Source organism: Peromyscus maniculatus, chromosome 1 (genome assembly GCF_049852395.1).
Source record: "Peromyscus maniculatus bairdii isolate BWxNUB_F1_BW_parent chromosome 1, HU_Pman_BW_mat_3.1, whole genome shotgun sequence".
NCBI classification, from domain to species: Eukaryota; Metazoa; Chordata; class Mammalia; order Rodentia; family Cricetidae; genus Peromyscus; species Peromyscus maniculatus.
Genome location: NC_134852.1, coordinates 29742150 through 29755253, shown reverse-complemented (window position 1 = coordinate 29755253; position 13104 = coordinate 29742150). Strand labels below are relative to the sequence as shown.

At 54.6% G+C, this 13104-nt stretch overlaps 1 protein-coding gene across 1 annotated transcript in view; it reads right to left on the bottom strand.

The window, feature by feature from the left end:
• The window catches only part of Eml2 (EMAP like 2), a 30852-nt gene extending 24581 nt beyond the window's left edge, over window positions 1-6271 (bottom strand). Inside the window, 7 exon segments of the mRNA XM_006993775.4 lie at window positions 275-404; window positions 922-950; window positions 3001-3102; window positions 3215-3338; window positions 3430-3648; window positions 5982-6104; window positions 6107-6271. Coding sequence (XP_006993837.2) covers window positions 275-404; window positions 922-950; window positions 3001-3102; window positions 3215-3338; window positions 3430-3648; window positions 5982-6104; window positions 6107-6152 — 773 coding nt within the window. The 5' untranslated portion in view covers window positions 6153-6271.
• Between the last annotated feature and the right edge of the window lie 6833 nt (window positions 6272-13104).

The following is a 13104-nucleotide window of genomic DNA, read 5'->3' as shown; positions in this document are numbered from 1 at the left end:
CCTTTAATCCCAGCCCTTGGGAGGCAGAGGCAGGAGGACCTCTGTGAGTTTGAGGTCAGCCTGGTCTACAGAGTGAGTTCCAGGGCGGCCAGGGCTACCCAATGTGCTCCAGCCCCCTACTCTCCATTCCTAAGCTGAGCTCTGTGAAGACCATCCACAGGTAAACAGATGGCGGTGCTTACATCTGTCTGATTGATATCCATGAGTGCCAGGCATGGAGATGCACCCCTACCCTGCAGTCCCAGCCCTTGGAAGGAGCATAACCAAAGGATACACCCAGTCTAGCCTTAGCCGGCTGGATGGCGGCTCAGAGCGAGTGTCCAGGCTATAGGTGGATGCCAGCTCGTCTGGGATCAGCATGGGCACAGGGCGGCCCCTCAGAAACATCTTCACAGACCCCTCCTCTGTCAAGACACCCTCAGAGGTCAGGTTCCACACCAGTCCCTAAGACTTTTCCCACTCCTCTATTATTGTTACTAGAATCATTATTATTATTATTATTATTATTTGAGACAGGGTCTTACAGCCCAGGCTGGCCTGTAATTCTCTGTGTAGCCCAGGCTAGCATGGAGCGCAAGGTGATCCTTCTGCCTCAGACTCTCTGAGATTACAAGTGTGAGCCGCCACATTTAGCTCATTATATATAGACAGCATCTCTTTATGCAGCCCAAGCCAGCCAGCCTCCTCCAACTTCCAAAAAAACACCTTCAGCCTCCTAAATGCTGAGTTACTGGTTTAGACCACACCTGCCTCCCTCTGTCCATTCTTCCCACCCCGTTCTTTCTCTCTTCCTCTCTCTGTCTCTTTCTTCCTTTTAACTGGTAGATAAAACGAAGCCAGACAGGCCAGGGCCCAGCAGCCAGGACCCCAGGTCTCCCGCAGGCTACGATCAGCGAAACCACGCCCACCCTCCCCACTCACCCATGCTGAAGATAACTTCTTTGGTTTTCCTGTCAGGAAAAGATGCAGGGGAAAAAGAGAGAGAGGGGAAATGAGTGCTTTAACAGGCACATAAGATAGGAGAGGAAGTACTCCCCACACCACCGGCTCCGAGGGTCTCCGACGAACAACCAGGCGAGTCAGGAGCGGAGCGCTGCCTCTCTACAGGCCCTGTGCTTTGCTCGTTAGAGCGTGAAGAGCCTAAGACACAGGCCCAGAGAGGCAGAGATCGCCAAAGGGTTCGCACCACACGAGACGGCAGGCACGCGATCCTGGAAGACCCGAGTCGCTAGGGACCCTCCCTACCCCCCCAGGCAGCAAAACGCTCCCCAGCGCTCCTCCCCTCCCTCCCCCAGCACCCCAAACTGCAAGCAGTCAGGAAAGCAATGAAAAGTCCAGAGGTAGGGGCGTGTCTCCACCTTCTCTGCCACATGAGAGAAGAAGGGACAGGAGGAGGGAGGAGGGGGCACTGCCAGAGGGTCTCACCCGGCTCCAAAACTACTCATGGCGGCGGCTGGCCGAGCTTCGGGTCGGGGGTGGAGCCGGGACCGGCCCCGCCGCTTCCGGCCCCGGGAGGCGCCGGCGCCACCGCCCCTGCCCCGCCCCCCGCAGCGGACCCCTGCAGGCGCCAGGTGCCACCGGGTCCCATAGCCCGGCCCCTGGAGCCCAGACACCAGGCTCTTTGGACAGGGTGAGGGGTGGGTGAAGGCTGACAACACAGACTCAGAGGCGCACTTGCCTAAGCTCAGGTCTCTCTCCCCAGTTCTGCCTCTTTCTAGAAGTATGCAAGTTGCCCAACTTCTAAAAAACGGTTTCCTCATTTCAGAAAACGGGAATAGAATAGCCACACTTCCCAGGGCGATTGCGAGGTTGACAGCGGCTAATGCCGGCAGGTGTCTGGCCCAGAATGTGTTATTATTTCAGGAGACCTGAAACCTGCTGGGGTTTGACCTCAGACTTGCCATAGCCTGCTCTCAGGTCCGGCGGCATGGCCCCACCCTTACGCCTTGACCCCGCCCCTAGCTACTTGACCCCGCCCACCACTGATCACACCCATCCCCTCTTTCGAATTTAGTCCCGGATTGGCTCAATCTCCTTATCCCTGTCTGTGTTTCTGTCAATTAAGAGCGCACAGAGGCCAGGCGCTCAGTCTCAAGCAGCCCAGGCTGGCCTTAAATTCGGTAAGTAGCGGAGTATGACTCTGAACCCTGATCCTCCCGTATCCACTTATCAAGTCCTGAGATCAGAGTCGTGAACCCCCACGCAGTTTATTTATTTATTTTTAAATTTGAGGCAGGGTTTCATTGTAATCCAGGCTGGACTGGAACGCACAATGTAAACGTGTAACCCAGTCTGGCTTCGAACTCGAGCAATCCCCGTGCCTCACTCAGCCTCTGCTGTAATTTACAGGCTTAAACCGTGGCCACTCCGGCTTCCCTCTTAATAACTGATGGCTGCCCCACCTCCTTTCTTGGGTCCCATTAGGCAACCTGACTCTCTCCAATTTCTCAGGACGCGCTCCCAAAGTTCTCCAAGCTATCTCTGTAAGACTGGACCACGCCCACCTACAGCCACGCCCACTCACACCAAGCCGCTTCTGCCCAGTAGGGTTCCCTTCTGTCCCCAACTCTAGGTTTCGACTCTACCATGCTAACTCCACTAACACACCCAAATTCCAGCCACACCCCTACCTCTGATTTTTTTACTCTCCCTACAGAAACTCTGAGTCTTGAGCCCTGACTCCACCCTGAGAATCAAAAGAAACTTTATCTTAAAAGCCACACCCATGCGTCTGGCTCCTCTTTAGCTTCCTCGGTCAACCCATAGTCCATCCAGACCTTTTTAAGTTCCAGTTCCGTTCCCCACTGCTGGCCGGGCTCCCAGTATTGGCTCCACCCCTCCAGGCCTTCCGTTTTGATCAGGCTACCCCAGCACTGCGCTCCCACCTTGTGAACAGGCTCACTCTAGGTTATAACATCATGGCCAGGGGCCTGACTTCACTTCCCCAGGCACTCACTTCTCTTTGCTTGTCTGGAGTTGGGGCCCCACCCCTGCACTTACCCTTCTTTTTTGGCGCTACAGTTACTGCTGGAAGACGTGGTGCGGCTACGGGGATCCTCGCGACGCACAGAGGCCAGGCGCTCAGGTGACAAGTAGCGGCGACTGCAGCAGCGGAAAAGACCAGAGCCATGAGAGCAAAGCCCGCCGCGGTGATGGAGCAGTGTTCTCCAGCAAGGTCTGGGAGGAGGCCAGGGCCCTGCTTTTCTTGCCTTACCTGCGCGCAGAGTTTGCCTCCTTCTTGGGGGAAGATGGGGAGGTGGCATAGCCGCCCACTCGTCGCGGGGGTCCGGAGCCATTGAGGGGCGTCCTGGTGGGAAGGCCTTTCAGAAGCTGACACACTGGAGAGATGGGGTTAGAGCACGGAAGTTGATGAGCGTCAGGTCGAGCCTCCGGCCCTCCGCATCACACCCTCCACCCTGACCAGGATACCCGAGGCGGTGGTGCCCAGACGTGGGGGCGCCCGGCCCTTCGGGGTGCCCCTCGCGCGCAGCGCCGCGCCTTGTTCTTCGCACGCCCGCAGGCGACGCAGCGCGTCCGCCAGCGCCGCCTTTAGGACCGCCAGCTCGTCTTCTTGCAGCTGCAGCCGCTGCTCCAGCGCCGACACGCGGTCGTCCACCTCCATGCCGCTGGTGCCGGACAGATTATCATCTAGAAAGCGGAGGAGATGCGGACTGCAGGAGACCACCGGGGAAAGGCGGGGGGGGTGGGGGCGCTCCAAGGACCAGGAGCGTCCGTTCCGTTTTCCAGGGTCTGTCGGGACCAGCCAAGCTCCCTGGCTGTCCTGCAACCTGGTTCGATGGGGATGCTTGGAGATGGGCCCAAGAAGAGGGTTCCGGCAAGGAGGAAGGAAATCCCCACCTCCTCTCTCTGCCACAGTGCCCTGGCCATGCGACCTTGGGGGAAGTCCCTTCTCCTCAGGCAGAGTCCACCAATCCCCAGGGCCTCCCTTTGGTTTTGAGATTCTGTGACTAAGATGCTAAATATCTTTAAGTCACATCAGCACTTTAAAGATGACATCAACCTACTCCCCTTGACAACGTTCTAGAACGCGCCCCCGACGTTCTCTGACGGATGTCAATAAACTGTCACGGGTACCAACATTCTCTTCGCTGTATCCAAGACTTTTCAGGTCAAAAGGTCCTGCGGTGTTCACCCCTTCCCTTCTCTCCCCTCCCCAAGGAGTTCGACCCTCCAAGAAGCCCTAAGGACAGTGCGTCTGTGACCCCTGGCGGCCGACTTGGGGATCGCAGGACAGAGATGACATCCGATCTCTTCCCCAGCCCGGAGTTTCTGTCTTCTGCCCCCACCCCAACCCCGCGCCTTTATGTTGCCTGTGAACCCCTACCCCAGATTTAGCTCTCTTCCTTTTTTTTCAATCCATTGATGCATTTTAAATGACTCCCTCATCATCCCCCCTCCCGTCCTTTCTCCCACGAGGGAGGGGGATGCTAGGTGACCCTCCTCCGCCTCCCTCCCGGACCACTCCTACCCAGACTCATTGCTGAGACAATCTAGGAGACCCTGGCTTCCAGCCCGTTTCAAGTTAAGGTGGTAGCAGGAACAGCAACCCGGCTCGGAGGTCGCACTTGCCATCCCGAGTCCTGTGTCCCTAGGCCAGCCCCGCCCGCGCCCGCCCGTTGGACTCCGCACTGCAGACTCCCGTCCCTCCCCTCCCTCTCCCTCTGTGGTCCAATCGCCTGCCTGGCCCTGCCACTCTGTCCCCTGCCCCCACCCACTCAGTGCTTCGCAGGTCCTGTGTCTGGACCTGCAGAGGAAGGATGGGAGGGGGGCTCTCGAGTTCTTAGCGAGAGGGCTGCAGAGACTTGAGACCCCTATCAGGAAGTCCTAGAGTCCCGTAGTAATCCTTGCAAAGGAAGAAACTGAAGAAGAAGAAGGTGGCCTAAGAGATAAGCTAAGGGCCACACAGTAAGGGGTGGGGGAGCCGTCAAATGACCTTATATTGAGCTCCTTTCTACCTGCCGTAAATAGTATTACAATTGAAAATACACGAGGTAGGCTCTGCACTTACCACGTTTCCCACATCATGACGTGAGTTTAAGAAATCCCAAACAAGATGAACCATTGAATATGGTAGCTAGTGTTTCCACCCCCACCCTCCACTCTGATGGCTGTAATGGCCTCTGCGCAGAAATGAAGCCCAGAAGGTCCAAGTCACTTGTTCGGGACACAGCTTTTCTCTCTCGGGGGCCAGAACTCAAACTCGATCCAGCCCCAGAGACCCTGTTATCCTTAACGTTTAGAGGGTAGGGGGATGAAGTGCATAAACATTCCAGGTCCTCTGCCAACTCTAGGGGTCCCTAGCAAAGGGTGTGTTCCCCAGGGGTGACCTCCAAACTCCAAGATGAATCTTTCAAAAGGCCCCCCTGATTGACATGGGGGGGCACACTGGCCCTGAATGGCCAGCTTCGACCTGCGGCCTTGCTTGGACTGATGGTCCCACCCCATGACTCAAGCCCAGCGCCCACTTCCCACTTGAACCCAGCCCCCCTAACACCAAAATGGCCCTTTGGGCGGCATACGCATTTGTCTAGGGAAAAAGGAAGCTGCTTCACGGGTGGGAGGGGCGAGGCTGAAGATGGTATGTAGTGGACAGAAAGTCCTCTGGTGTTTAACTGGTCCCACGCTCAGCCCTTGATTCAGCATTTCCCCGCGCTATGCCCAGACACAGGGAAGGGTCCCAGAGGGCTGAAGGGCAGGAAGAGTTCCCCACCCCAGGGCCGACTCCCCTCCCCGCCCTCACAGGCACCTTCAGAGCAGGTGTATGCTGGGGTGGGGGGAGCAGGGTCTTGGCTTTGGGGATGGAGGACCTTGTTCTGGGGTCAGGGTCCTGTTGATAGGGAGAAGGGAGCAATCTCCCCCCCGGGAGGAGATAAGGACTTGGAAGAAAAGGGGTCGGGGAAGGAGGAGGTAGGTCCAGCCCTGGGTGGGGCCGAGGTCTGAACTGAGAAGGGGGCTCTCACCGTTGCAGTAAAGCAGCAGCGAGGACGTGTCGTAGAGGCCGCAGAAGGCCGGGCCGCGCTCCGCCATTGCCCCGCCACAGCCACCGCCGGCCCCCGCAGCCCCAGCTCGGGCCCGGTCCCCCCCCCAGGCCCTGCCTCCCGTTGCCATAGCAACGCCCTTCGTTCCAGCATCCCCAGCTCGGCCCACCCAGCATCAGGCGGCCGGCGCTGAGCCTGGCACCGGGGTCATCCCCTAGGATGCCCAGAAAGGGGGTCGAGAGACTGCTCCGTCAGTCTCCCCCCCAACAGTCTTCAGGTCAGGATTGGCTGCGTCCGGGTCCCCCTAGGTACTGTCTGGTCCCTCCCACAACCGGAGTGTATTCTCTCTACACCCCCTCCTCTCCCGTTAGGAACCAATGAGAGTCTGTCGCGCAGGCTCCTCCGCCAATAGCAATGAGGACGGGTTTGAAGGGGCAGGGTCTTTTCCTGCTTTTCATCCCGAAGCGTCGCCCCCAGCTCTGGAAGGAGGATGGAGTAAGAAGAAGACACTCCTCTGTTCCCGAAAGCCTCCCTTAAATCTTTCACCTGATTTCCCATAAGTCCCTTCGCACGACCAGAGCCTGACATTGAAACCTCAAATATGCCAGGTTATGCTATAACCTGCGCCTGGATCCTAGCCGGGTCCTCATTCCTTGTTTATTAAACCTGGACCCGCCCCCGGGGCCATTAGCTCCACCCCCCAGATCTAGAAGCAGCTGAAGTTCTATTCCCGCCCCTGGAGCAATTAGCCACACCCCCTGAGCATCCAAGGACCAGAAACTTGGACCAGACTGTCTGGTAGGGTTAGCTCCGCCCCCAGATTTTAGATCCCGCCCCTCAAGTCCATTAGCCCCGCCCTAACCTTCCTTCCCCCTGCAGCCACGGAGGGCCTTGGCTCCGCCCCTTCAGTCTGGGCTCCCAGGGAGGCATTATCCAGTCCGCATTTTGACGGAGACCCAGTTGTGAAGCCCGGGACCAGCTGGCGGTGTCAGTCCGAGCAGGCTCGGAAACTGGGGAGCTGGCAGAAAAGGAGGGGCACGAAACCTGACAATAGATTTAAAGAAGACGGGACCGCCCTTTCCAAGTCACGACCCAGACCACGGGGTTCATTTTGCTTTGTTTGTCACTCTATAATTCAGGCTGCCCTTCTTATGCAGGTAGCCCAGGTTTGCTTCCACTCCAGCCTCCCAAGTGTTGCCATGGCAAGCAAAGCCCTCCCCACAATGCCCGGGCTTTGTTGTTTTTTGACTCAAGATCTCGTGTGGCCTCATGTAGGCCAGTTTTGAACTCGTCATTTTCGTTTTCCTGTCTCCACTTCCCAAACTCTGGAGTTACAGGCCTGTGCCACCACGCCTGGCTTTTTTTATTTTATTTTTTTAAGACAGCCTGGCGGTGGTGGCACACACCTTTAATCCCAGCGCTCGGGAGGCAGAGGCAGGCGGATCTCTGTGAGTTCGAGGCCAGCCTGGTCTACATACTGAGTTCCAGGACAGCCAGGGCTACACAGAGAAACCTTGTTTCAAAACGACGCCAATAAAATAAAAGGCCTCTAATGAAACTCTGACATTCCTGCCTCCAACCACCCCAGTGCTGGGACTACAGGCATATACCACAAGACCCAACTTCCAGACAATATTTTTCCCCCTTATTTTTATTTTATTTATTTATTTGTTTATTTATTTTTCGAGACAGGGTTTCTCTGTGTAGTTTTGGTGCCTGTCCTGGATCTCATTCTGTAGACCAAACTGGCCTCGAACTCACAGAGATCCACTTGGCTCTGCCTCCTGAGTGCTGGGATTAAAGGCATGCGCCGCCCCCGCCGCCGCCGCCGCCGCCGCCGCCGCCACCACCACCGGGCAATATTTTTCTTCTTGATTTGTACATTTATTTACTTGTGTGCATGTGTGCACGCACACACACACAAGCATGTGAGTTCTTAGTGTGGTGTGGGTGTTGGAGGACAAATTGTGGGAGTCAGATCATTCCCTTCTGCCTACCATGTGGGCTCTGGGGGCTGAACTCCGGTCATCAGGCAAGGTCCTCCAGCTTGACAGGAAGGTAGAGCCCAGACGTGTGGGAGAAATGAGGCTGGGAGCAGGAGATTTACTTCTGGGCACACAGGAAGCTTCAGGAACCAGATTTACTCATATCCGGGCACTGTGTCTCCACATTCTGATTGTGTGAGCCCAGGCTTCAGTTTCTGCATCCAGAAGAAATGCCAACCTCCTTCCCTCATTCAACATGCTTCCTGAGAGTTGGGATGACAACACACACCCAGACCCAAGCATTCTGGAGGAGGATCACAAGTTCAAGACTAGCCTGGGCTACATAAAGAGATTGCTTCTAAAAACTAAGGGCTGGAGGCATGACTCATCCACACAGAAACAGCCTAGAATCCCCCAGTGAGAAGCTGGGGTGTGGCTCAGTGGTAGAGCCCCTGCCTAGAATCCCCCAGTGAGGGGCTGGGATGTGGCTCAGTGGTAGAGCCCTTGCCTAGAATCCCCCAGTGAGGGGTAGAGAACTTGCCTTACCTAGATGTTTGATGCCTGGGCTTGATTCCTGGCAACACACACACACACACACACACACACACACACACACACACACCCTGAGTCCAGAGTACTTACTATAAACCAAGATCCCATCCTAGGTATTGGAGTCTCCACAGTGATCAAGTTAGTGTCAGAGTTTGCTCTTGTGAATGTTGAGTTCCATGGAGGTCATAAACCATCACACACAAAGTCAATAACAGCTACCAAGTGCCATGCAGTCCCTACATGTCAAACACCCGTGGATCCTAATCATCACCCTTTTACACCTTGAAGAAGCAGGCACAGAGCTGGGAAGACAGTTTCTGGTCTTGGTGAGTGCTAAGGTGCTAGGAAGGTAACTAGGAAGGGAGGGTGGGGCTCACTAAGAGTCTGTGGCCCCAAGGACATTCTCTCTGAGAGACCCAAATAACAAAAAGGAAGCTTTTGTGCCCAGAACTAAATGATTCTTGGGCAGGAAAAAAAAATCCTGCTGAGGTAGATTTTAAGTTTGGCTTAGTCTTGGAAGAAAGACAAAGATATTGAGGGACTGCAAAAATGACTTAGTGTGACTCAGCATCTGCATCAGAATTCCCTGGTAACCCCAGGTCCACCAGGATGTGACACCTTTGGACTTTTGGGGCACACTCATGCAGACACATAATTAAGAATAATAAATAAGCTGGGCATAGTGGTGGCACACACCTTTTTTTTTTTTTTTTTTTTTTTTACTTTTTTTTTTTTTATTTTCTATCACAGGCAATTTATTTTGTTCTATTCATTCACAGTTAATACAGAAAATACTTGGAAACATTTCCATATAATGTTTGACACAGAAATCATCAAATAGAAGTATACAATGTTGACAGGAGGCAGTACATTTATAATTTATAACCCCAAATGTATTTATAAGTTAGAAATGGAAAGATCTACAAATGAAATTATGAAGGTTCACCAAAGTCATTTAATCTGTCAGTTTCTCATTCATTTTTATGTCTTAATAATATTCTATTGTATGAATAAGCCACATTTTATTTCTCTCCAGTATTTGATAGCTATTTGAGTTGTTTTAACTTTTTTACTATTAGCAACACACTGCTGTAAACCTTCATGTACATGTTTCATAGGTGCACATTTTCAGTAGTTTGAGGATATATTCCTAAGGGTAGAATTGTTGAGTAACAGAGTAACAATATTTTGCATTTTGACCAACCACCAAACTGTTTTGCCAAAGTGGCACACCATTTTACAATCTCACCAAATCCTTGTTTTTAAGGCTCTGATTTTTGTACAAAAGCATTCAATCATTCTGTCAGACCAAACCAGGAAAAGTAAGCTATAGGCACACACCTTTAATCCCAGCACTCGGGAGGCAGAGGCAGGCGGATCTCTGAGTATGAGGCCAGCCTGGTCTACGAGGGATTCCCAGGACAGCCAGGGCTGTTACACAGAGAAACACTGTCTTGAACAACCTAAATAAATAAATGTAATAAAAACTTTAAAAATAATAATGACAAAAACCACAATGGAGTAAGACTGACTGTACTGTGTTGAGGGATATGGCCCTCTTGGAAGGGCACTGTGAGAGCCCAAGAGGGATCCAATCCTAGGCTCCATGTTGTGGGAGAGGGGAGCAAATCCAGGGCCTAGAGAATGGAGTAAGGCATTGACAGAACTGAGGCTGGTGGGTTATGGCAGAGGGAGGGAGATGACATACAATGGTGTCATAGTCCGTCCTTTTCCTGGAACAGCTTTCTAGTCCCAGGGCAGGAACCAGACTCAAAAAGCGTCCCCATGAGCGGTGAGCGATGTGACTTTGGCTGACTTTTAGGGTAAATGGCTGTGGTGGGCATCATTTCCCAGAAGAGAAGAGCAGTGTGGATGGGCGTTTGGGTGTGAAGTGTTCCGTGTGCAGGCTCTGGGTACAGCTAATGGAGTTTGTTCCATCCCGAGTGCTTTCACAGGGAGATGTCAAGAACCTTGAAGACGGCTTCTAAGGGGTCGCTGCGCTGGAGGGTGGAGGGCGTGGGGTAGACAGATTTTTTTTTTTTTTTAATTCCTTCCAGGTGAGCATGCTTTCTCACAGTCTGGAAACTACATTTTGAAATTGTCCATAAGGGGCACTCTCTGTCATTTTATATGATCTATGATTCCTGGAGGCAAGTTGCTTCCCCTCTCTGGGCGTCTCTAGGCGTCTTCGCCAAGAATATGGGGATTTTATCCTCCTGCCTCTACTTCCCGGAAGCTCGGTCTGGGCAGGACCCTCAGCCTAGCCTTCCGCCGTCCAGGCTTAGCATGGACCGCCCAGCTTAGGCCACCGCCACCAGGGGGCAGTAGGGAAGAGCTGGGCTCAGGCACTGGGATGGGGGTGAAGGGAAGTTTGCTGGGCATTTGGAGGTGAAGGGAGGCTGGCGTCGTCTGCAGAGGCCCCAGCTGGGAGCCGCTGCCCCCCCACCCCACCCCACCCAGTGCAACATTATGTCAACACAGCCCTGCGGCTGTTTCTGGCCTGGACAATATTTGCCTTGGGGATCTGGGTCGGTCGCTATGGATACCGGCACCCCCCAGGACCGGAAGAGGCTGAGGGGAGCTGACTGCATCTGCCTCATCCCCCTCGGATTTCGTCTTTGGGGCAGTTGATAGTTGTCATTTTGGACTCTGTCCTTTCCTTCTCTGTCTGGGTGCTGGCTGTCAGCTATCCTGTTTCTTCTGTCTCTTTCTCTGTCACTCTCGGTGGGTCCCCTCTCTGAATTTCTGTCTTGCCTGGTCCCTATCTCCCCGGGTTTCCTGTCTCTGTGGCCCGACTCTGTGAGGCTCACTCAATCCTCTACTTTTTCACATAGGCCAGGCTGTCTTCAAACTCTCTGTGTGGCCAAAGATGACTTTGAAGTTTCTGACCCCCCTGTCTCCATCACCACCCCCCACCCCACCCCGTGGTGTTGGGATCACATGCACTACCACATCTGGTTTATGTGGTGGTGGGAATCGAACCCAGGGCTTCACCCACGCTAGGCAAGCACTCTATCCACTGAGCCACACCCCACAGTTTGTCTCTCTGGGTCTCTTCTATCTTACTTCCATTTTTTTCCTGGCTGTGGATCCTTTCCTCCACGATCCCTTGTGTGTGGCTGAGTGTGCAGTCTAGTTCCCCCTTGTCTGACTCCCAGGATTTATCTCTCTGTCCCCGTGAGCCTGGGACTCTTGCCTTCCGGCCCCTCCTCTCTCTGAGGCTCTGCCTCTCTGGCCCCTTAAGTGAGGGGCCATGTTTCCCTGGGGGTGTCTCTGAGCCTCTATTATCATCTCCGTTTCTCACTAGTCCTCCATCCTCCAAGCCTTGTATCTCTGTAGTCTTGAATCTCCGGGGCCATCTCTCCCTCCCATCCTGGCCTCAGGCCCCATGGGGCGCCTCCTCTCCCCATATCTCTCTGCCTCATTTCCTCGGCACCATCTGCCAGCACCCCAGGCTCCTGCCTGATCCCCTCCAGCTCTGCTTGGCTGGGCAGCCCCGTGGGGGGGAGACACAGGCTTTCCAGCTTCCCCTACCGTCACTTCCAAAGTTGGGGCACTGCCTGGCCACTGCCCTAAGCCTGAGGGGCAAGAGACAAGAGCCAGGAAAGTTAGGACCAGGAACAATGGAGGGAGGCAGACAGACACCCCAGACAAGAAAGGAAGGAGGGACCCAGGGAAGTCAGAAGAGAGAAGAGGTCTGAGGTGGAGCTCAGCGGTAGACAAAGCTTGCCTAGCTTGTGTGGGACCCTGGGCTCCATTCCCAGGATGCAAAATTAAATAAAGCAGATTTTAAAACAGACAAATGAATTGTGGTAGCTAATGCTTATAATCTCAGGACCAGGAGAGGGGCTGAGGATTGAGGTGATTTTGAGGTCAGCTTAGGCTATAAAGTGTGTTGGGGGCACAGGGAGGTAAGAGCTATAGCCTAACAGGAGAGCCCTTGCTTATAAACCCCCAGGGAGTAGCAGGGGTTGTGGCTCAGTGGTAGAGCCCCTACCTAGAGTCCCCCAGTGAGGGGCTAGGGTGTGGCTCAGTGGTAGAGCCCCTGCCTAGAATCCCCCAGTGAGGGGCTGGGGGTGTGGCTCAGTGGTAGAGCCCCTGCCTAGAATCCCCCAGTGAGGGGCTGGGGGTGTGGCTCAGTGGTAGAGCCCCTGCCTAGAATCCCCCAGTGAGGGGCTGGGGGTGTGGCTCAGTGGTAGAGCCCCTGCCTAGAATCCTCCAGTGAGGGGCTGGGGGTGTGGCTCAGTGGTAGAGCCCCTGCCTAGAATCCCCCAGTGAGGGGCTGGGGGTGTGGCTCAGTGGTAGAGCCCCTGCCTAGAATCCCCCAGTGAGGGGCTGGGGGTGTGGCTCAGTGGTAGAGCCCCTGCCTAGAATCCCCCAGTGAGGGGCTGGGGGTGTGGCTCAGTGGTAGAGCCCCTGCCTAGAATCCCCCAGTGAGGGGCTGGGGGTGTGGCTCAGTGGTAGAGCCCCTGCCTAGAATCCTCCAGTGAGGGGCTGGGGGTGTGACTTCAGTGGTAGAGCCCCTGCCTAGAATCCCCCAGTGAGGGGCTGGGGGTGTGGCTCAGTGG